At 38.7% G+C, this 25,073-nt stretch overlaps 1 protein-coding gene across 4 annotated transcripts in view; it reads left to right on the top strand.

Annotated features, from left to right (window-relative positions):
• Window positions 1-24,735, top strand: part of LOC100374854 (COP9 signalosome complex subunit 3-like) — an 80,022-nt gene extending 55,287 nt beyond the window's left edge. Inside the window, exons 12-14 of one of the 4 annotated variants that reach the window (XM_085502584.1) lie at window positions 16,140-16,220; window positions 21,207-21,270; window positions 24,489-24,735. In XM_085502584.1, coding sequence (XP_085358710.1) covers window positions 16,140-16,220; window positions 21,207-21,270; window positions 24,489-24,532 — 189 coding nt within the window. In that variant the 3' untranslated portion in view covers window positions 24,533-24,735. Of the gene's footprint in view, window positions 1-16,139; window positions 16,221-21,206; window positions 21,271-21,382 lie in introns of all 4 variants that reach the window. The other 3 variants (XM_085502585.1, XM_085502587.1, XM_085502586.1) reach the window with 3 other exon arrangements.
• Window positions 24,736-25,073: the final 338 nt, after the last annotated feature.

Here is a 25,073-nt window from a genome sequence, read left to right as displayed (position 1 = left end):
CACCTCTGTGGGCTACCTGCCTATAGTGACCCACCTCTATGGAAAGCCTACCTGCCTATAGTGACCCACCTCTATGTGGGCTACCTGCCTATAGTGACCCACCTCTATGTAAAGACCACCTGCCTATAGTGACCCACCTCTATGTAAAGCCTACCTGCCTATAGTGACCCATCTCTATGTAAAGACCACCTGCCTATAGTGACCCACCTCTATATAAAGACCACCTGCCTATATTGACCTACCTCTGTGGGGCTACCTGCCTATAGTGACCCACCTCTATGTAAAGACCATCTGTCTATAGTGACCCACCTCTATGTAAAAGACCACCTACCTATAGTGACCACCTATATGTAAAGACTACCTGCCTATAGTGACCCACCTCTATGTAAAGACCACCTGTCTATAGTGACCCATCTCTATGTAGGCTACCTGCCTATAGTGACCCACCTCTATGTAAAGACCACCTGCCTATAGTGACCGACCTCTATGTAAAGACCACCTGTCTATAGTAACCCACCTCTATGTAAAGGCTACCTGCCTATAGTAACCCACCTCTATGTAAAGGCTACCTGCCTATAGTAACCCACCTCTATGTAAAAGACCACCTGCCTATAGTGACCCACCTCTATGTAAAGACCACCTGTCTATAGTGACCCATCTCTATGTATGCTACCTGCCTATAGTGACCCACCTCTGTAAAGACCACCTGTCTATAGTGACCCATCTCTATGTAGGCTACCTGCCTATAGTGACCCACCTCTATGTAAAGACCACCTGCCTATAGTGACCGACCTCTATGTAAAGACCACCTGTCTATAGTAACCCACCTCTATGTAAAGGCTACCTGCCTATAGTGACCCACCTCTATATGGGCTACCTGCCTATAGTGACCCACCTCTATGTAAAGATCATCTGTCTATAGTGATCCACCTCTATATAAAGACTACCTGCCTATAGTGACCCACCTCTATGTAAAGACTACCTGCCTATAGTGACCCCCTCTATATAAAGACAATCTGTTTATAGTGACCCACCTCTATGTAAAGACCACCTGTCTATAGTAACCCACCTCCATGTAAAAGACCACCTACCTATAGTGACCACCTCTAAGTAAAGACTACCTGCCTATAGTGACCATCCTCTATGTAAAGACTACCTGCCTATAGTGACCATCCTCTATGTGGGCTACCTGCCTATAGTGACCCACCTATATGTAAAGTCCATCTGTCTACAGTGACTCACCTCTATATAAAGACTACCTGCCTATAGTGACCCACCTCTATGTAAAGACCACCTGTCTATAGTAACCCATCTCTATGTAGGCTACCTGCCTATAGTGACCCACCTCTATGTAAAGACCACCTGCCTATAGTGACCCACCTCTATATAAAGACCACCTGTCTATAGTGACCCACCTCTATATAAAGACCCACCTCTATATAAAGACCACCTGTCTATAGTGACCCACCTCTATGTAAAGACCACCTGCCTATAGTGACCCACCTCTATGTAAAGACCACCTGCCTGTAGTGACCCACCTCTATATAAAGACTACCTGCCTATAGTGACCCACCTCTATATAAAGACCACCTGCCTATATTGACCTACCTCTGTGGGCTACCTGCCTATAGTGTCCCATCTCTCTGTGGGCTACCTGCCTATAGTGTCCCATCTCTATGTAGGCTACCTGCCTGTAGTGACCCACCTCTATGTAAAGACCACCTGCCTATAGTGACCGAGCTCTATGTAAAGACCACCTGTCTATAGTAACCCACCTCTATGTAAAGACCATCTGTCTATAGTAACACACCTCTATGTAAAAGACCACCTGCCTATAGTGACCCACCTCTATGTGGGCTACCTGCCTATAGTGACCCACCTCTATGTAAAGACCATCTGTCTATAGTGACCCACCTCTATGTAAAAGACCACCTACCTATAGTGACCCACCTCTATATAAAGACTACCTGCCTATAGTGACCCACCTCTATGTGGCCTACCTGCCTATAGTTGCCCACCTCTATGTAAAAGCGACCTGCCTATAGTGACCCACCTCTATGTGGGCTACCTGCCTATAGTGACCCACCTCTATGTAAAGATCATCTGTCTATAGTGACCCACCTCTATATAAAGACTACCTGCCTATAGTGACCCACCTCTATGTAAAGACTACCTGCCTATAGTGACCACCTCTATATAAAGACAATCTGTTATAGTGACCCACCTCTATGTAAAGACCACCTGTCTATAGTAACCCACCTCTATGTAAAAGGCCACCTACCTATAGTGACCACCTCTATGTAAAGACCACCTGCCTATAGTGACCCACCTCCATGTAAAGACTACCTGCCTATAGTGACCCACCTCTGTGGGCTACCTGCCTATAGTGTCCCACCTCTGTGGGCTACCTGCCTATAGTGACCCACCTCTATGGAAAGCCTACCTGCCTATAGTGACCCACCTCTATGTGGGCTACCTGCCTATAGTGACCCACCTCTATGTAAAGACCACCTGCCTATAGTGACCCACCTCTATGTAAAGCCTACCTGCCTATAGTGACCCATCTCTATGTAAAGACCACCTGCCTATAGTGACCCACCTCTATATAAAGACCACCTGCCTATATTGACCTACCTCTGTGGGGCTACCTGCCTATAGTGACCCACCTCTATGTAAAGACCATCTGTCTATAGTGACCCACCTCTATGTAAAAGACCACCTACCTATAGTGACCACCTATATGTAAAGACTACCTGCCTATAGTGACCCACCTCTATGTAAAGACCACCTGTCTATAGTGACCCATCTCTATGTAGGCTACCTGCCTATAGTGACCCACCTCTGTAAAGACCACCTGTCTATAGTGACCCATCTCTATGTAGGCTACCTGCCTATAGTGACCCACCTCTATGTAAAGACCACCTGCCTATAGTGACCGACCTCTATGTAAAGACCACCTGTCTATAGTAACCCACCTCTATGTAAAGGCTACCTGCCTATAGTAACCCACCTCTATGTAAAGGCTACCTGCCTATAGTAACCCACCTCTATGTAAAAGACCACCTGCCTATAGTGACCCACCTCTATGTGGGCTACCTGCCTATAGTGACCCACCTCTGTAAATATCATCTGTCTATAGTGATCCACCTCTATATAAAGACTACCTGCCTATAGTGACCCACCTCTATGTAAAGACTACCTGCCTATAGTGACCCACCTCTATGTAAAGACTACCTGCCTATAGTGACCCCCTCTATATAAAGACAATCTGTTTATAGTGACCCACCTCTATGTAAAGACCACCTGTCTATAGTAACCCACCTCTATGTAAAGACTACCTGCCTATAGTGACCCATCTCTATGTAAAGACCACCTGCCTATAGTGACCCACCTCTATGTAAAGACCACCTGTCTATAGTGACCCACCTCTATATAAAGACCACCTGTCTATAGTGACCCACCTCTATATAAAGACCACCTGTCTATAGTGACCCACCTCTATGTAAAGACCACCTGCCTATAGTGACCCACCTCTATGTAAAGACCTCCTGCCTGTAGTGACCCACCTCTATATAAAGACTACCTGCCTATAGTGACCCACCTCTATATAAAGACCACCTGCCTATATTGACCTACCTCTGTGGGCTACTTGCCTATAGTGACCCACCTCTATGTAAAGACCACCTGCCTATAGTGACCCACCTCTATGTAAAGACCACCTGCCTATAGTGACTGACCTCTATGTAAAGACCACCTGTCTATAGTAACCCACCTCTATGTAAAGACCATCTGTCTAGTAACCCACCTCTATGTAAAAGACCACCTGCCTATAGTGACCCACCTCTATGTGGGCTACCTGCCTATAGTGACCCACCTCTATGTAAAGACCATCTGTCTATAGTGACCCACCTCTATGTAAAAGACCACCTACCTATTGTGACCACCTCTATGTAAAGACTACCTGCCTATAGTGACCCACCTCTATATAAAGACTACCTGCCTATAGTGACCCACCTCTATATAAAGACTACCTGCCTATAGTGACCCACCTCTATATAAAGACTACCTGCCTATAGTGACCCACCTCTATGTGGGCTACCTGCCTATAGTTGCCCACCTCTATGTAAAGGCTACCTGCCTATAGTGACCCACCTCTATGTGGGCTACCTGCCTATAGTGACCCACCTCTATGTAAAGATCATCTGTCTATAGTGACCCACCTCTATATAAAGACTACCTGCCTATAGTGACCCACCTCTATGTAAAGACTACCTGCCTATAGTGACCCACCTCTATGTAAAGACTACCTGCCTATAGTGACCCACCTCTATGTAAAGACTACCTGCCTATAGTGACCACCTCTATATAAAGACAATCTGTTTATAGTGACCCACCTCTATGTAAAGACCACCTGTCTATAGTAACCCACCTCTATGTAAAAGACCACCTACCTATAGTGACCACCTCTATGTAAAGACTACCTGCCTATAGTGACCCACCTCCATGTAAAGACTACCTGCCTATAGTGACCCACCTCTGTGGGCTACCTGCCTATAGTGACTCACCTCTATGTAAAGACTACCTGCCTATAGTGACCCACCTCTGTGGGCTACCTGCCTATAGTGACTCACCTCTATGTAAAGCCTACCTGCCTATAGTGACCCACCTCTATGTGGGCTACCTGCCTATAGTGACCCACCTCTATGTAAAGCCTACCTGCCTATAGTGACCCACCTCTATGTAAAGACCACCTGCCTATAGTGACTCACCTCTATGTAAAGCCTACCTGCCTATAGTGACCCACCTCTATGTAAAGCCTACCTGCCTATAGTGACCCACCTCTATGTAAAGCCTACCTGCCTATAGTGACCCACCTCTATGTAAAGACCATCTGTCTATAGTGACCCACCTCTATGTGGGCTACCTGCCTATAGTGACCCACCTCTATGTAAAGACTACCTGCATATAGTGACCCACCTCTATGTAAAGACCATCTGTCTATAGTGACCCACCTTTATGTGGGCTACCTGCCTATAGTGACCCACCTCTATGTAAAGACTACCTGCCTATAGTGACCCACCTCTATGTAAAGACCATCTGCCTATAGTGACCCACCTCTATGTAAAGATCATCTGTCTATAGTGACCCACCTCTATATAAAGACTACCTGCCTATAGTGACCCACCTCTATGTAAAGACTACCTGCCTATAGTGACCCACCTCTATGTAAAGACTACCTGCCTATAGTGACCACCTCTATATAAAGACAATCTGTTTATAGTGACCCACCTCTATGTAAAGACCACCTATCTATAGTAACCCACCTCTATGTAAAAGACCACCTACCTATAGTGACCACCTCTATGTAAAGACTACCTGCCTATAGTGACCCACCTCCATGTAAAGACTACCTGCCTATAGTGACCCACCTCTGTGGGCTACCTGCCTATAGTGACTCACCTCTATGTAAAGACTACCTTCCTATAGTGACCCACCTCTGTGGGCTACCTGCCTATAGTGACTCACCTCTATGTAAAGCCTACCTGCCTATAGTGACCCACCTCTATGTGGGCTACCTGCCTATAGTGACCCACCTCTATGTAAAGACCACCTGCCTATAGTGACCCACCTCTATATAAAGCCTACCTGCCTATAGTGACCCACCTCTATGTAAAGCCTACCTGCCTATAGTGACCCACCTCTATGTAAAGACCACCTGCCTATAGTGACCCACCTCTATGTAAAGACCATCTGTCTATAGTGACCCACCTCTATGTGGGCTACCTGCTTATAGTGACCCACCTCTATGTAAAAACTACCTGCATATAGTGACCCACCTCTATGTAAAGACCATCTGTCTATAGTGACCCACCTCTATGTGGGCTACCTGCCTATAGTGACCCACCTCTATGTAAAGACTACCTGCCTATAGTGACCCACCTCTATGTAAAGACCATCTGCCTATAGTGACCCACCTCTATGTAGGCTACCTGCCTATAGTGACCCACCTCTATGTGGGCTACCTGCCTATAGTGACCCACCTCTATGTAAAGACCAAGTCAAATTTATTTGATTTTTATCATCTAAATGAATGTGTTTTTATTTTTATAGTGCCATATCATTATATTTTAGTCAAATGTGTGAGTTTGCAATGCACACAAAAATTTAACAACTATATAAAGACCACCTGTCTATAAAATAAAACAACATTTTAATGTAGTCTGTACTCAAATTTATCCACACCATTTAAAGTCAAGTCTATTTTCTAGGTATAATGAATTAAAAAATGGACACTTTCTGACTTTAATACTGTGGTGATTTTGTTTTTTGGCTAAATTATAATTTCTTTTCATTGATTTTTCATAGATTAATTAATTCCTCATCGGAGGACGATGTGCAGTGGCAAAATAAGTGAAAAAGATTCTTTCACACGCTAAACAAAAACCTAATTTGTTTTTGTTAGATGCAGTAATTTTGATTGATGTTTTTTTTTGTGCCATCTCAATTCACGTCTTTGCCTCTGTGAGTGTAGTTGAATGTTAATTATATTAAGAGCATATACAAAGGAATGGTTGCAGTTTATATTTGACTCCCATGTGCGAAGCACAAAATGGGAGTCTTTGCAGTTAGTGTGTGTGTATGTGTGTATGTGTGTCCGACTGTTCCACTGCTATCTCAAGAACCATACATCGGTTTTTGATGAAACTTGGTGCATAGATGCTCTGGGCCAATGCACAGATTTGATTAGGTTTTGGTAAAAATCCATGCTCGTTAATTACCTAATTTGCATGATAATTAGCTAATTTTTAGCTGTTCTATGACTGTTCCACTGATATCTAAAGAACCACTCATTGGATTTTGATGAAACTTGGTACATAGATGCTCTGAACATATGCGCAGATTTGATTAATTTTTGGTAAAAATCTGTGCATATTAATTACCTAATTTGCATGATAATTAGCTATTTTTTAGTGGTTCCATGACTGTTCCACTGATATCTAAACAACCACTCATTGGATTTTGATGAAACTTGGTACATAGATGCTCTGAACTAATGCTAGGTTTTGATTAGTTTTTGGTAATAATCCGTGGATACTAATTACCTAATTTGCATAATGATTAGTCAATTTTCGGTTTTTCCACTGATATCTCAAGTACTAATCATCACATTTCAATGAAACTTGGTACATAGATGTCATACGACACTGCACAGACCTGATAGTTTTTATGGTAATATCAGTACATATTAATTACCTAATTTGCATAATTAATTAATTTTCAGCATTTGATATAAGTAGTTAGCATTACATTTCAATGAAACTTGGTACTTACATACTCAAGGACTATGCAGAGATTGATTGTTTTCGATAAATATTTGTGCATATTAATCACCTAGTTTGCATAATTAGTTAATTTTCAACTTTTCCACGGGTATCTCAAGTACTAATCATCGCATTTCAATGAAACTTGGTACATAGATCCTTTAGGACTATGCAGAGACCTGATTAGTTTTAGGGTAAATAATTGTGCATATTAATTACCTAATTTGCACAATTAATTTTCAGCTTTTCTACTGATATCTAAAGTACTAATCATCACATTTCAATGAATCTAGAATTATGCAGACCCAATTAGTTTCCGGTAAATATTTGTGCATATTAATCACCTAATTTGCATAATTAACCAACTTTCACACTGATATCTCAGGTACTATACAGTACACATTTCGCCCAACCTCCCGCCCGCTTCCGGATTTCGATCGCTTTTTTTTCGCTCGCTTTGTTCAATTCGACCGCGCAATTTCCGCTTTTTTTTCGACCGCGCAAATCCGGAAGTATCCGCTCGCGCAATCGCCCGCATTTACAGTTCATTACCTACTGTTTCATGTACAAGTGTGTCATTTTTGTTGTTATGATGTTAATCAAAAATTTATAGAACGACCGTTGAAAAAATACGGTGGATCACACGGCCATATAAAATTGGTAATAATACATAAGCGTAGTAATAATGTCCACCATAAACAAGATCGAACCAAACATCAAATCAAATACGACACTGACACAGACACAACTAATATGAAATAAAACCATTCAATTTTTGGTGGAGAGCTAAAAATGTCTACTGTAGAGTATGGTATTCATTGAGTAACTGTGTGTAGGGTGACGGTTGTCATGCACGCATGGTTTGGGTTTAACACGGGTCAAGTTGTAGTTATGTAAATCTATGGCACCTATAACAATTGAAGAATATCTGCAGGAATAGTAAGACTGTGAAAAAAACGACCAATCGATTGTTATAGAATGACAGTAGTGTACAATTTGTCAAACAAATACAATACTTGCAAATGTAATGTCGGCCAGCGCCCACCTTACTTGTCCGAAGTTGTCGAAGCCGACATCAACGGAGATCGCGTTTTTTAACTAGGCGGCTGGCAAGCGGACTAACACGTTACATAAACTTGTTGAATTACAATTATGGTTTTTATTTTTGCGCCCAATGTCTCGTTATAAAATAGAAGATTCAAATTTTGCAGGGTATTCAGTTTTTTGCGAACTCTGGGCGAAATACTTTCATGAGCTGTACGTAGTTCACTTACAGCCAAAACAAAGTCAGCTTGGACATTAAGTTGCGAGTCGCGACAAAACAAACGCTGCCAGTGATAGAGTACGTGAATAAAAAAACAAAATAAACGTAATCAAAGGCGCCGACCACACGCTTTGGAAATAAATAGAACGCGTTGCTAAGAGGAATCGCACCTGCGTCTCGACGACGTCTCCGGTCATGAGCAGGGTTTGCCGCGACTTAGAACAATCGAAAGTTAAAAAGGAATCAGTGTCGGGGAAACATTCACAATGTTTGCATGAAAAATCCCACGCGAAAGCGTTTTTTCTTCTGTTACAAACACTATGGTACCTGAATCCCGATTAATTCATAAATATGAATCGGTAAGGGTCAATTTCCTGCAATCCTTCAAGATTAAATTTGCCTCCGAAAATCTTTCTAACGATGACCTGGAAGATTGCCATGATTGAGTGCCACCAATTCTGTTCTAAGATTTATTCAGTATAATAATACAAATGTTCACCCCAACAGAGGTGGACATACAGTTTTAGCGACCCAAAGAGCTCATTGTCAACCGAGGCGAAGCACTACGATAAAGACTTTCCGTTCCCAATAAATAATAAAAAAACTTCTCGGTCCCGACATTATGAAATTCTTTCGTTTTTGGGGAAAAACCCTGGAAAAAAAACTGATTTTGACAAGATAATTTAGAAATTGATATTAGGAATAATTCATAACGAAATGTATTCCATATGTACCCATAATTTTTTTTCATAATTACTGATTACACACGAATATTACAAAAACAAAATAATTTCACAATGTCTTTATTATCATAGCGTTGTTGGTAAAAGTTGAAAATGATACATCCACGTGAACCTGCTTATATGAGATCGAAGGAGTCTCTGTTTTCAACAGCCGTATACATCTAAAACTGTGTCATCGCTAAGTTTCCTTGTGGACCACGAGATCTGTTCCTTGTTTGCACGTTATCATGTTCACACAATCGCAGACATTGTTTGTAAGGGTGCCCTTTGAAATGGCACATTTTCTCGATGTTTTAGCGAATACTCCGCGGGTATATGGCTTGTTCTCACATCAGCATAATTTTCCTCGAGTTCACTCATCGCTTTCCCACATGCACTTCTCGTTCTTTGCTGCTAACTTTTTTTGCACTCTAATATGTTGTTGTTTTTGTCTTTCTAAACATAGAGTTTATTTTTGACATTCAACGAGATCGCTTGAATTTTGAATTTGATGACGGCTCGAATTTATCCACTTTTACAGTGATCAACATTGCGTTCGAGTAGAGTAGAGTTACTAGTAATTACTAGCCTGATTTACATTTTTCTTGCGGTGTTTTTCGTCAATGTATTAAATATAAGTGCTTTGGGAAATAACATAATTATATTGCGCGAGTGAAAGGATTTGGTGAGACTGTCACAACACGTTTTATTTATTTCCAACGCGCGTGGTCGGCGCCTCTGATTGCGTTTATTTTGTATTTTTTTGTTTTCAAAATGTATAACTGGCTGCGCTTGTTTTGTTTTCCTCAACAAATTAACTGTTCCGGGATCTTTTTCATTTTTCGTCCGGCTGCTGCCAATCCAATAATTCGTCGCCGCATGTACTCAGACAAGCGATTAATCGTCACAGTCATTATACTAGTAGTTCAAGTCCAATTGATTTGTAGAAATTCAGCTATGCGATAATTATACGTGCAGTTTTGTTTTGCGCACCCAGACTAGAGCATTCGTATTACTTATGCAAATTGAGTAAGGGTCATAGTGTGAGTTGCGCTCGCAAATAAAGTGTCAAATTATTTTGAGCGCCGCTCGGAATAAATTTAGTCAAAATCACACACAGAAACATACACACAACACACAAATACTAGTACTCAATACGTATCGCGATTGACCAGTTATATAGCTGCTTGAACTACACACACTAGGACGTAAATATGTAAATACAGGTCACAGTTCGACTTGCCACGGAACTATAAACCGGGGTTTATAGTTCCATGGACTTGCGTAGCAAACGTTACAATGTGTCAAGTGATTTGAAGGCGTCTTTGTTTCAAAACAGAGAAGCAATAGGCGTTGTGTTTTGAATCGTCATTAAAACCTAAATTTATTACGAATAAAAACTTAAGTTTATACATACAATGTACGATCATTGTTACTCCAGCGGTCGGTTGGCAAGCGGACGATGTTTCTGAAGCCAGCCATAGCAGGAGCGAGCGAGCGAACAAAAGCAAGCAAGCAAGCGAGCGAACAAAAGCAAGCAAGCGAGCGAGCGAACAAAAGCAAGCGAGCGAGCGAACAAAAGCAAACGCGAGCAAGCGGAAAAAAAGCGGTCGGTTTCCGGTCGGAAAGGAGCGAGCGGTCGGAAATTAAGCGATAAGCGGTCGGAAAAAAAGCGATAAAAGCGGGAGGTTGGGCGGAATGAGTACTGTACATCACATATCAATGAATGTACATGGATGCTGTAGGACAATAGACAGACCTGAATAATTGTGGGTTAAAATCTGTACATATTAATTACCTAATTTGCATAATTAACCAATTTTAAGCTTTCACACTGATATCTAAAGTACCGTAAAAACTCCAAAATTTCGACCGGTTTTAAATAATTTGTGCTAGAAATGTGACGTGTTTTTAGAGTCAAAATTAAGGTGCATTTTCGGACGGTCGAATTTTTCAGAATAGAAATCAGCAAATGAAAAAATGGGGATGATAGACAGTGTGCTTCATTAGTTTTTAAAAAATGCAATGTCCGTCAATTGACGTAAACTTCCTCATGTTTCACGGTAAAAGCAAAGGTCGTGGCCGAGTTGTAACTCAAAATCTAAACAAAGTCATCAATCAGTGAGTATTATGACAAGCAAAACAAAACATCAAGACGCGGAGAAGAGGTCAGCACAAAACTAATAGGTCAAAAGACAAAGCTGTCTCGCACTACCTAGGAAAACTTGCGAATGTTCGAAGTACAGGTACCCATTGGACAAAAGATACATGGAAGTTTAGCAAACTATCTCCCCGACCCAGTGCAATGTATCCGGTTAGAATCAATGCTCACGTGTCCCTTATTTGAGGGACCAAATTCTGCCGTAAATTCGCCCTTGGATTAAAAAATAAAATGGGATTTAAGAAAATAAAATGGGACTTTTAAGGTGTATTTTGGCGTCATTTTTCGGACATTTCAATCAATCCTGCCGGCTAAAATAGAGTCTAAGTTTTATCGTAGTCATTGACGTCTGTCTATTCAAGAGTACACGTGTATGATTTTTATCGTGACTAGCGTGAGCGGGTAAGCTTCCTTTCGAGAATGAGCTGTTATCACTGTGAACAATGTTAAATTATTCTTCAGATGACCAGTTTATTTTTTAAAAACAACTATTTTTTTTATTTAAAAAAAATGATGCCGTTTTCGCATCAAAATCCAAGCCAAAATATCGTACTACAACATCAATCTCTTCCGCATTGCGTTCAATAACATTAACATATTTAAATAAGCTATGGTAATTTGAACACGTTGGCATCATCCAGCTTTTTGATTGGTTAATTAGCGATTTGACCTATTTGACCTAAGAGAACATGGCGGATATCCTACAGCATCAAACGTTTATACGAGACCGGAATCATTCGCTTACGATGAAACTAAGTTGACTTTTATTTGTATTTCATAACCATTCAACAAATTTATTTTGTGTACATTATTATAATCACTACTGAGTACAGTAATAATCAACAATTCAGAAACGCAGCATGCCGAGATTTTTGTGTTCGTTTTTATTTAAAAACTTCGTTTATTTAGAATATATTTTCGTTACTAATAAAATAAAAATCTCTCAGTCAATCAGAAACCCGGATTCATGCCTTCGAGGAAGGTCCCGTTTGAACGCTCACATCGGTTTTTTTTTCGTTTGGGGGAAAACTAAAACTGGTCGCAATTTTCGAATAAGAATGAGTCGGCAAGTTTTAGTGGAGTCGAAAATTTGGAGGTAAATAAGACACCGAAACCCGGCAAATAAATAGGCGGCCGAATTTTTAGAGGGGTCGAAATTTTGGAGTTTTCACGGTACTAATTATTCCATTTCAATGAAACTTAGTACAAAGATGCTCTAGGACAATGTACAAACCTAATTAGTTTGGGGTAAAAATCTGTTCATATTAATTCCCTAATAAGCATAATAATTCATAATTTTTTGGTTCTAATCACATTTCAATTAAACTTGGAGACATAGATTTTCTGTTACATTGCGCAGACCTCATTAGTTTTACACTCAAATCTGGTCATATTAATTTTCTGATTTGCATAATTAGTTTTCAGCTAAGTAATTTCGAATTATATTTAATGTGTCTCCAATACTCTCAGCACATGGGAGTTCTTTCTAAGCTTTCTTTGATTACAATTTAATCTTGGGTGAACTTTGACTTCTGACCATAAGCAGTAAATTAAAATCAAAGATTGTCAAGCAACAAATTTAAATTAAGTGCAGCATTTTATACTCCATGCTTGGTTAACTACTGTAGGTAAAATAAATAGTTTGATTTTGAATAATTGTACATGGAACCATGTCAATGCTGTCTTTTAGTGATGATTGTCCATGATTGAACTTAGTTATTTTGGCATTCATATCAAAGGATGACACTAAAAGTGAATTATTAATGGCATAAAGTCTCAGCCAAATAGTATTGTATATATCTAATTAATATGCACTGTGTTGTTGTATCTTAATGACTGGTTGATGTGTATCGTGCTCATGTGTCCAAGGGAACCATCCATCAAACTTATGAGCAAGCAAATACTACGTCAAATTATAGTAACGCGTACTGCGTGCGTGACTCGAACCGGCGCTCGCATGCGGCACCAAATCGCCTAGCGTGTTGTGAACTCTCTTTTTCACAAGTGTGTTGCGTGCAAAAAGGTCAACGGGAAACCATATCAAAAGCCACTATTACATCACCGCTCCTGGACGGGTGAAAAACTTATGAGCAAGATACTGTAAAAAACATTTATTTTTATTTTTATTTAATTTCACTATTTTGATGTTTGAGAAATTTCACATGGTTTTAAGTTCACAAGCTTGGCACAGAAACAGTGACTTCTATTGTTATTCTACATTTTCACGCAGATGTAATTTAGTGAATGTTACATATCTGTGAAAATAGCGTAATTACAAAACAGAGAATAATGCATTTAAAGTAACTATGCACTTCTTCCATGCAAATACTAACAATAAATTTGTCGGATTGGTTAGAAATTCTTTATTTCAACAGCAACATAGTAACAAGAGTTTGATACATGTTCCATGCAGTGACCATGTCCTTGAAATCAGGCTGCACAGTGACCATGTCCTTGAAATCAGGCTGCACAGTGACCATGTCCTTGAAATCAGGCTGCACAGTGACCATGTCCTTGAAATCAGGCTGCACAGTGACCATGTCCTTGAAATCAGGCTGCACAGTGACCATGTCCTTGAAATCAGGCTGCACAGTGACCATGTCCTTGAAATCAGGCTGCACAGTGACCATGTCCTTGAAATCAGGCTGCACAGTAACTATGTCCTTGAAATCAGGCTGCACAGCAACTGAATTACTCATTTCGCTTTTTTATCGACCGCTTATCACCTAATTTCCGACCGCATGGTCTCGTCCGACCCGAAACCAATCGCATTTTAATCACTTTTTTTCCTCTCGCTCGTTCATTGAAAACACCGACCGGTCTTCCAAACACTAATCACTGGCACATGAGTGGTCGAAATGGTGGTAAAGTGTGAAAATACAACTAGTATTAACTATTATTAGGTTCTGAATGACACTTCAAATCTATTGTATGACATTCAATTTTTAAAATTGAGTCATGATCAGTGACTCAACTGGATCTATACGTAAAAGCATGGAACCATAATTATCTGTATTATCAACAGGACTTTGCGAGAGAACCACACCCACATTTTCAACCATTTTTAGCGTAGAAGTTGCCAACAAATGTCGAAAAACTCATGAATTTGAATAAAATAAAGCTAGCGATTGCTAAGAATGGTTGTTAATATATTCCCTGATGCTCTTCAAATTTTTATTTTTTTATTTCAAGGTAAGAAAGTGGCTGTTTCACCGGAACAACTCTAGCGATGTAAAATAAAATATATGTATTAATAATACTTGATCCCCATGAATTATGGTTAATGTTTGTCCTGTATCGGCTGATTGTGTTGAATGCCGGGCGTCAGGTCCAAAGCCGTTCTAAACTCAGTATGGAGAGATAAAGCAGCCCAACATATGAACTTGGTATTCATACATACATAGCAACAAATATTCTTTCAAACTGGTTTGTAGTCACAAAATACACCCTGTGCATACCGGTATATTGTAATTGTAGCAAAGCAACAAGAGAACTACCAACATTATTTGTGTTACATATGTCTAATATAGACTTGTTTAAATTGTATAAATATAGCTAACTGAAATAATATCCAATTGAAAATCTCAAACACTATTATAGTTGACTGTAATCGATCTTTAATACTGACATGTTTATAATGTATTGTTCTGTGAGATGCATTGAAACAAGCAGTTGTGATTGATGATATTTTCCCATTTAATAGTTCACACAAAGGTGAAATAAGTCTCACTATAACAAATAACACACTGTTTTGCATTATATACTTTAGAAGGCGTTATTTTATCCTAACCATCGCCTTGATCTTTATAATTCTTGTCCTATTCTCAATACCAAAATAAAGACTCAGATTTGTTTTTAAAGCTGTAGTTACTTTAAACTCTGATATATATTAATATATGTGCCAGAGGCAAAATTGGGTTGGCATTAATGTGAGAACAAATACTTGTATATATTGTATAATTAGTTTAAGGGCTCTCAGTGGTTCTAATTCATTCTTAGGTACACAGTATATTACAAAAAAAGCAGAAAGGTTAAATAAAAGTATACACAACACCAATGTGTGAAAAATGTGTGAGGAGTGTAACTCGCCAATAATGTCTAAGCATGGCAGGATGTGAACAAAAAATCATGAAGGCTTTTGATTTGTACATGAAAATAAGTAACAAAAATACTAGCATATTGATAGATATATTAATAACTGCTAAGGGATATGTTTAAACAATGAATTTAAAAAGTGGCATCAGAGTTACTGTTGTACACATTGTGTCACTCAAGAATCTGTTATGGATACATCAATTCAATTGTGACAAACACTATGTATAATGTATGCATATCAAGTAGACTTTATTTATATGGATAGAACTGATTTTATAATTATTCAAAATAGACCCTTCCTCCATCAATCAAGTCAGTTACGAGAAGGAGAAAAAAATAATTGTACAGTTATATATGGCTGTGTAAGTGATTTTTTTCAAGCACAAACAAAAATGATGTCTCTTGATTTTCTTCATTCTTGCACTTATTTTGTAAACAATATAATAAGATGTTTTCCTGATCAATATTAATTGACATTTTCTGTTGTGTACAGTGGCGTGTCATATGGGAATACTGGTGTAGATGTACTAAGTGCTAAGCATTGGCTAATTCATTTGTTATCTTTACTGTTCTAGATGAAAAAATGTATTGACTTGGATGAGAAAATAAAGCAAATGGACCAAGAAGTCGCTATCAATCCACACTATGTACAAAAAGTAAGTAAAGTTTCCACTAATTGACCAATCAGACACTGATGTCAGAAAACCTTGAAAACATGCTATTGCAACTGTTGACATAGAACATGCCATCTGCAATGCTATTGTGACTGTTGACATGAAAAATGCCATCTGCAATGTAATTGTGACTGTTGACATAGAACATGCCATCTGCAGTGCTATTGTGACTGTTGACATAGAACATGTCATCTGTCGTGCTGTTGTGACTGTTGACATGAAACATGCCATCTGCAATGCTATTGTGACTGTTGACGTGAAACATGCCATCTGCAATGCTATTGTGACTGTTGACATGGAACATGCCATCTGCAGTGCTATTGTGACTGTTGACATGGAACATGCCATCTGCAGTGCTATTGTGACTGTTGACATAGAACATGCCATCTGCAATGCTATTGTGACTGTTGACATGAAACATGCCATCTGCACTGCTATTGTGACTGTTGACATGGAACATGCCATCTGCAGTGCTATTGTGACTGTTGACATAGAACATGCCATCTGCAATGCTGTTGTGACGGTTGACATGAAACATGCCATCTGCAATGCTATTGCGACTGTTGACATGGAACATGCCATCTGCAGTGCTATTGTGACTGTTGACATGGAACATGCCATCTGCAGTGCTATTGTGACTGTTGACATAGAACATACTATTGTGACTATGGACATGGAACATGCCATCTGCAATGCTATTGTTACTGTTGACATGGAACATGCCATCTGCAATGCTGTTGTGACGGTTGACATGAAACATGCCATCTGCAATGCTATTGTGACTGTTGACATGGAACATGCCATCTGCAGTGCTATTGTGACTGTTGACATGGAACATGCCATCTGCAGTGCTATTGTGACTGTTGACATAGAACATACTATTGTGACTATGGACATGGAACATGCCATCTGCAATGCTATTGTGGCTGTTGACATGAAACATGCCATCTGCAATGCTATTGTGACTGTTGACATAGAACATGCCATCTGCAATGCTATTGTGACTGTTGACATGGAACATGCCATCTGCAATGCTATTGTGACTGTTGACATGAAACATGCCATCTGCAATGCTATTGTGACTGTTGACATGGCACATGCCATCTGCAATGCTATTGTGACTGTTGACATGAAACATGCCATCTGCAATGCTTTTGTGATTGTTGATATGGAACATGCCATCTGCAATGCTATCGTGACTGTTGACATGGGTTAAACCTAATCTGGCCAAGTCAATGTAAAAGTACATGGTGCGGGCAGGATAAGGATTGAACCTTATCTGGTCAAGTCAATGTAAAAGTACATGGTGCTGGCAGGATAAGGATTGAACCTTATCTGGTCAAGTCAATGTAAAAGTACATGGTGCTGGCAGGTTAAGGATTGAACCTTATCTGGTCAAGTCAATGTAAAAGTACATGGTGCTGGCAGGATGAGGGTTGAACCTTATCTGGTCAAGTCAATGTAAAAGTACATGGGGCTGGTAGGATAAGGGTTAAACCTTATCTGGTCAAGTCAATGTAAAAGTACATGGTGCTAGCAGGATAAAGGGTTAAACCTTATCTGGTCAAGTCAATGTAAAAGTACATGGTGCTGGCAGGATGAGGGTTAAACCTTATCTGGTCAAGTCAATTTAAAAGTACATAGTGCTTGCAGGATGAGGGTTAAACCTTATCTAGTCAAGTCAATGTAAAAGTACTTGGTGCTAGCAGGATAAGGGTTAAACCTTATCTGGTCAAGTCAATGTAAAAGTACATGGTGCTGGCAGGATGAGGGTTAAACCTTATCTGGTCAAGTCAATGTAAAAGTACTTGGTGCTAGCAGGATGAGGGTTAAACCTTATCTGGTCAAGTCAATTTAAAAGTACATAGTGCTTCCAGGATGAGGGTTAAACCTTATCTAGTCAAGTCAATGTAAAAGTACATGGTGCGGGCAGGATAAGGATTGAACCTTATCTGGTCAAGTCAATGTAAAAGTACATGGTGCTGGCAGGATAAGGATTGAACCTTATCTGGTCAAGTCAATGTAAAAGTACATGGTGCTGGCAGGTTAAGGATTGAACCTTATCTGGTCAAGTCAATGTAAAAGTACATGGTGCTGGCAGGATGAGGGTTGAACCTTATCTGGTCAAGTCAATGTAAAAGTACATGGGGCTGGTAGGATAAGGGTTAAACCTTATCTGGTCAAGTCAATGTAAAAGTACATGGTGCTAGCAGGATAAAGGGTTAAACCTTATCTGGTCAAGTCAATGTAAAAGTACATGGTGCTGGCAGGATGAGGGTTAAACCTTATCTGGTCAAGTCAATTTAAAAGTACATAGTGCTTGCAGGATGAGGGTTAAACCTTATCTAGTCAAGTCAATGTAAAAGTACTTGGTGCTAGCAGGATAAGGGTTAAACCTTATCTGGTCAAGTCAATGTAAAAGTACATGGTGCTGGCAGGATGAGGGTTAAACCTTATCTGGTCAAGTCAATGTAAAAGTACATGGTGCTAGCAGGATAAAGGGTTAAACCTTATCTGGTCAAGTCAATGTAAAAGTACATAGTGCTGGCAGGATGAGGGTTAAACCTTATCTGGTCCAGTCAATGTAAAAGTACATAGGGCTGGCAGGATAAGGGTTAAACCTTATCTGGTCATGTCAATGTAAAAGTACTTGGTGCTAGCAGGATAAGGGTTAAACCTTATCTGGTCCAGTCAATGTAAAAGTACATGGGACTGGCAGGATAAGGGTTAAACCTTATCTGGTCCAGTCAATGTAAAAGTACATGGGACTGGCAGGATAAGGGTTAAACCTTATCTGGTCAAGTCAATGTAAAAGTACATAGGGCTGGTAGGGTAAGGGTTAAACTTTATCTGGTCATGTCAATGTAAAAGTACATAGTGCTGGCAGGATAAGGGTTAAACCTTATCTGGTCAAGTCAATGTAAAAGTACTTGGTGCTAGCAGGATAAGGGTTAAACCTTATCTGGTCAAGTCAGTGTAAAAGTACATGGTGCTGGCAGGATAAGGGTTAAAGCTTATCTGGTCAAGTCAATGTAAAAGTACATAGTGCTGGCAGGATGAGGGTTAAACCTTATCTGGTCAAGTCAATGTAAAAGTACATGATGCTGGCTGGATAAGGGTTAAACCTTATCTGGTCAAGTCAATGTAAAAGTACATGGTGCTGGCAGGATGAGGGTTAAACCTTATCTGGTCAAGTCCATGTAAAAGTACATGATGCTGGCTGGATAAGGGTTAAACCTTATCTGGTCAAGTCAATGTAAAAGTACATGGTGCTGGCAGGATGAGGGTTAAACCTTATCTGGTCAAGTCCATGTAAAAGTACATGATGCTGGCTGGATAAGGGTTAAACCTTATCTGCTCAAGTCAATGTAAAAGTACTTGGTGCTAGCAGGATAAAGGTTAAACCTTATCTGGTCAAGTCAATGTAAAAGTACTTGGTGCTAGCAGGATAAAGGTTAAACCTTATCTGGTCAAGTCAATGTAAAAGTACTTGGTGCTAGCAGGATAAAGGTTAAACCTTATCTGGTCAAGTCAATGTAAAAGTACATGATGCTGGCTGGATAAGGGTTAAACCTTATCTGGTCAAGTCAATGTAAAAGTACTTGGTGCTAGCAGGATAAAGGTTAAACCTTATCTGGTCAAGTCAATGTAAAAGTACTTGGTGCTAGCAGGATAAAGGTTAAACCTTATCTGGTCAAGTCAATGTAAAAGTACATGATGCTGGCAGGATGAGGGTTAAACCTTATCTGGTCAAGTCAATGTAAAAGTACATAGTGCTGGCAGGATGAGGGTTAAACCTTATCTGGTCAAGTCAATGTAAAAGTACTTGGTTCTAGCAGGATGAGGGTTAAACCTTCTCTGGTCAAGTCAATGTAAAAGTACATGGTGCTGGCAGGATGAGGGTTAAACCTCATCTGGTCAAGTCAATGTAAAAGTACATGGTGCTGGCTGGATAAGGGTTAAACCTTATCTGGTCAAGTCAATGTTAAAGTACATGGTGCTGGCAGGATAAGGGTTGAACTATATCTGGTCAAGTCAATGTAAAAGTACTTGGTGCTAGCAGGATAAGGGTTAAACCTTATCTGGTCAAGTCAATGTAAAAGTACATAGTGCTGGCAGGATGAGGGTTAAACCTTATCTAGTCAAGTCAATGTAAAAGTACTTGGTGCTAGCAGGATAAGGGTTAAACCTTATCTGGTCAAGTCAGTGTAAAAGTACATGGTGCTGGCAGGATAAGGGTTAAACCTCATCTGGTCCAGTCAATGTAAAAGTACATAGTGCTGGCAGGATGAGGGTTAAACCTTATCTGGTCAAGTCAATGTAAAAGTACTTGGTGCTAGCAGGATGAGGGTTAAACCTTATCTGGTCAAGTCAATGTAAAAGTACATGGTGCTGGCAGGATAAGGGTTAAACCTCATCTGGTCCAGTCAATGTAAAAGTACATAGTGCTGGCAGGATGAGGGTTAATTCATGTATTGTATGTACGTATGTGTGTGGTGTAATCATTATAATGAATAAATACGATTTTCATTTATTTATGAGTGTTCTAAAAGCATGACCTGTCACTGTTATTAGTTTTTATTAGCTGAATATTTCAATACAATAATTTCCAAATACATTGCATACCAATGGAAATGTAGTGCTAATTAGATATTACATTATTTGACCTCTTAGTCTGTTTCATTATAAATATCACATCCTTCATCATGGCTGCATCCCCATCCAATCAATCATTGCTCTCCCCAGAGTTGTAATGAATGTCTGTATTGAGATAAGTCATGTTTTTTTGCAGATTTTTTTCTTATCTTTTTTTTTTACTGATCTATCAGCTATTCACCCACGTTAACTGGAATTTTTAAAATGTGGTCATGTAGTTTCAACTGTGGTCTTGAAAGGTGATAGGCAACACTACTAGACTTCATACAAGTCTGCATAAATAGTGTTAATATCCACATGTTGTTTTTTCAGAGCCGTGGCATACAAGATGATGGCATGCCTTCCGTGGGCATCTCTGGCAAAGTCCCTAGTTATGGTATGTGAGCCAGGATGTAAACATTATGGCAGTTCTGGCACATGTTAATGCAGTTCTGTCACATGTTAAATAGCATAAATATAGTGTTAATATCCACATGTTGTTTTTTCAGAGCCTTGGCATACAAGATGATGACATGCCCTCTGTGGGCATCTCTGGTAAAGTCCCTAGTTATGGCATGTGAGCCCAGATACCATATGTACATCAGCAGAGTGTCACATATTTATATATATCATCCCAAATCATCGAGGTCATCATCACAGTGTTATTTATCATTAATTAGAGTTATATTGTTGTCAAACTCTGAATCGATTCACACTAATTAGTAACCATGTATTTATATACAATGTACTAAATACCATTAAGGTAGCGAGACTATTATTTGTGTTGAAAATTACGATTTTCACATTTATTTATTAATTGATGAAATGCACTATAAACTTTCATGTGATAAAGTTAACATAACATAGAATGTCATGTAAGTTGGTTAAAATGTGGATTTTCTGAAGGGAAGCAAGGCAGCTTCAGTAGTGTTTTCCAAAATCAACAACACAGGTTTAATCTGTGTGCCTATAGCCTATAAGTTTCAAAGATAAACTCAAGACAAAGCAATGTTAGGATGTGTTATCAGTAGCTATCTGACGCACAATTAGTGTTTCCAAACATTTGAGTGGTTTGTCTCCGCCCCTATTTGTTTCACAGATTAGTCATTTGCATATGAATGTGTCAGACACAAGGTCACACAGCCACTGAAAAAAATCATTGATTATGGTGTTTTCATCTGCCGATTTTATCCAATTATAGCTATCCCATTCCTTTATTTGTTTGGTTTCCAATAGCCTTACACATTTGGATGTCCCTACACATGTAAAAACAGACCTTGATGGGAAAACTAATTGATTGTGCCGATAAACAAGCTTGAAAATCTTTGCTGTTACTTCATGGACGTTTTCTAGGAGTTTATGTTTTTCAAAATACAAGGTCTTTAACAAAAAATAACGTATACTTATTATCGTCGGATTAACACCAAATTTTCACAGCTTTAAGGTGACAGTGAGAGGAACTTGAATGTGTCCAGACAAACTATTTCATCGATTATTTACCAACGAGTTGTGGTTTGAGTTGGGGGCAATGCGACTAAAACAGTAATTGAAATTCAGCACACTATTTTTTAAAACGCGTTGCTTGAATAAAACTGACCAGACACATTCAATTTACCAGACTATTAAACAACTAGGAAAAGTGAAAAAAATACTTCTTATCGCCAGCATAAATGTGTAATTATTTTTTTTACAGAAAAAGTAATTTTTCACCTTTGGTTGAGTAACGCGTCGTAGAATGCAGATACGGGCATGCAAAATACACTTGTGAAAAGCTTGAAGTCTGGCGATTCTAAAAATATATACTTTCCTGGGTCTATTTGTAGTCATTTAGTCACAATTAGAAGATGAAAACAAGTATGCAAATAATAGTCCCGCTACCTTAAACCATTTATTTTTACTGGCATTCAATTCAATATTGTGAGCATATTCACTGGGTTTTAAGTTCACACATTGCTAGTGAAACGCCATATTCTATTGTAATTCAACATTTTCATGTGAATTCAATTGGTGGAAATAGCCAAATTAAAACCTGACAAATAATTAATGCATTTACAGTAGCATAACCTTGAATCTCATGCTCCCTGTACTGCTGCCTTGCTATTCAATGGATAGGTGCAATCATTCTGACTAAAGGATGAATTTTGAGTTTAATCCATACAAGTGGTGTTTGTGGTACCAAATAAATATACATTCATCTGGAAGATTAAATTTTGTTGAAACAACAATTCATTTCTACCTGTAATATTACTTTTTCACAAAGGTCATTTTAGCTCTTTATTACATGAAATAAACACCATGGACAAATTTACAAAAAATGCAACTCCTGTTAACTTATAAATAAATATTTATTAATGTTTTCAGAATGCAAAAATGTGTATGAAATTAACTTTAGTATTTGCCATAACTCTTTTTTTTTTGACTACATGTCAAGAAGATAATTTGAAAGTTTCTGAGTAAATATTTTATGACTCAGACTGCATTAACTTTGACTTCTATCGTGGTGGTGGATTAGTTTTAGATTTGGCCACAATAAAATATATTATGAATGTAAAAAAAGTTGTACATGTGACTCAGTGGATTGAAAACAATACAAGTAACAGCAATTGACTTGTGATATAAACCGGATTTGTAATGGACTCAATAAATTTCTTGAATAAATTTTATCTAAATCAGCATTAGTACAATAGATGGGTATCATGTATTTGGCCAAGGATGTATAAGATAAGGGTATGCAACCTTGATATCTATCTACATGGTGCTCAATGATAAAGATATCATTTTGACATCAATCAACCTATTATAACCAATGATATCACAGAATGCAGTGGATTCTTGGAAAAATGTGAACAAAAATGAGAGATTCTTGTCCCATTCCTGGAGGGAGGCAAAATGCAATTTTATATAATTACATACTCTGCAAAAAGTGAGTAGCAAAAAATAGCCTAAGACGAACACTATCTCACTCATTTAGTTACTGCTAGAAATGCATTCATGCCTTGTGATATTGTTAATATCACGCAATTCAAGGGATTTCAAATTGGGATCTTCCTTGCATATCTAAGTTGCATACACTTATCTTATAAATCCCATATTCATACATTGTATTCTTTCATTGCTTCTATTGACAGTGTGAAAACTTTCACTGCTAAGACAGTTTGCATTGCATTATGGGAGATAACTTCCCATTGTAATAATGAAATACTATAATTATCATACTGGAAACTGACTATGATATATCTATTTTTTGAAATGTTCTAACAATATTAGAAATTCATATCAATTATAATATGACTTTTTCATCTCATATCACCAAGCAAAATTGAGATATCAATCAAGAAACAATCACACGCACTGTAGAAACCAGTGTAACAGCTGTAAAAATGTCAATTTTGTTCATTTTTCTTGACATTCATAATGCATCTTGAATAATTGTTCATTGACTGCTAGATGTTTGATAAGCATGACATATAATCTTTAATTCCACTCAAATCTCTTTAATTGGTGTAAATCAAAGCTGTATAAATAATTGCACAATCAACCAGCATCCTGGCAGTTTTAAGCAATATTGATATGAATTTCTTGTTAAACAGGAGATCTTTTTTCCTAAAATTACAGGACAAGATATTGGCTCACTTCTTTTGAAGTCCCAGGATGCATGACCTTTGACCCTTCATTTTGTCTGCTGCAGAAATATTCAGATGTTTGAAATGGTTTTATTTTGTTATTCCTGTAGAATTGTTGTATGGTAAATTTATGTCTTCCTTTAACAGTAAAATGTTAAACTAGTTAGAACTAATAACAGTTGTATTTCTTGTTGTACATTTCAGTTTTTCATGAACAGAATAAAGACGTTTTCAGAAAATGTTGTGTTTATTTCTAAGCAATACAAGCTGAATTTCACACTAAGCTACTACATATAAGTGCAATGCATTCTGGGAGTTAGACTTCCATGTATAAAATAGAAAACTATTATAACCATGGAAACTCACAATATTAGGATTTAGTACTATACAACTTTCATTGTATGTTACAGAGTGAAATGCACAAATTCCCCTCAAGATATTTGAAATTTTACATAGCAAAGTCTTGCTTACCTGACCGAAATCCTACGTCTAGCACTATTGGACTAACCATCCGAGTTGAACCTGTGTTGGAAAAATAGCACCCACAGATTCCAATAAAATCAGTTCTCTAGGGGGT

Source organism: Saccoglossus kowalevskii, chromosome 8 (genome assembly GCF_978046115.1).
Source record: "Saccoglossus kowalevskii chromosome 8, keSacKowa6.1, whole genome shotgun sequence".
Taxonomy (NCBI): domain Eukaryota; kingdom Metazoa; phylum Hemichordata; class Enteropneusta; family Harrimaniidae; genus Saccoglossus; species Saccoglossus kowalevskii.
The sequence above is the reverse complement of the archived record's forward strand: the minus strand, read 5'-3'. Positions and strand labels throughout refer to the sequence as shown.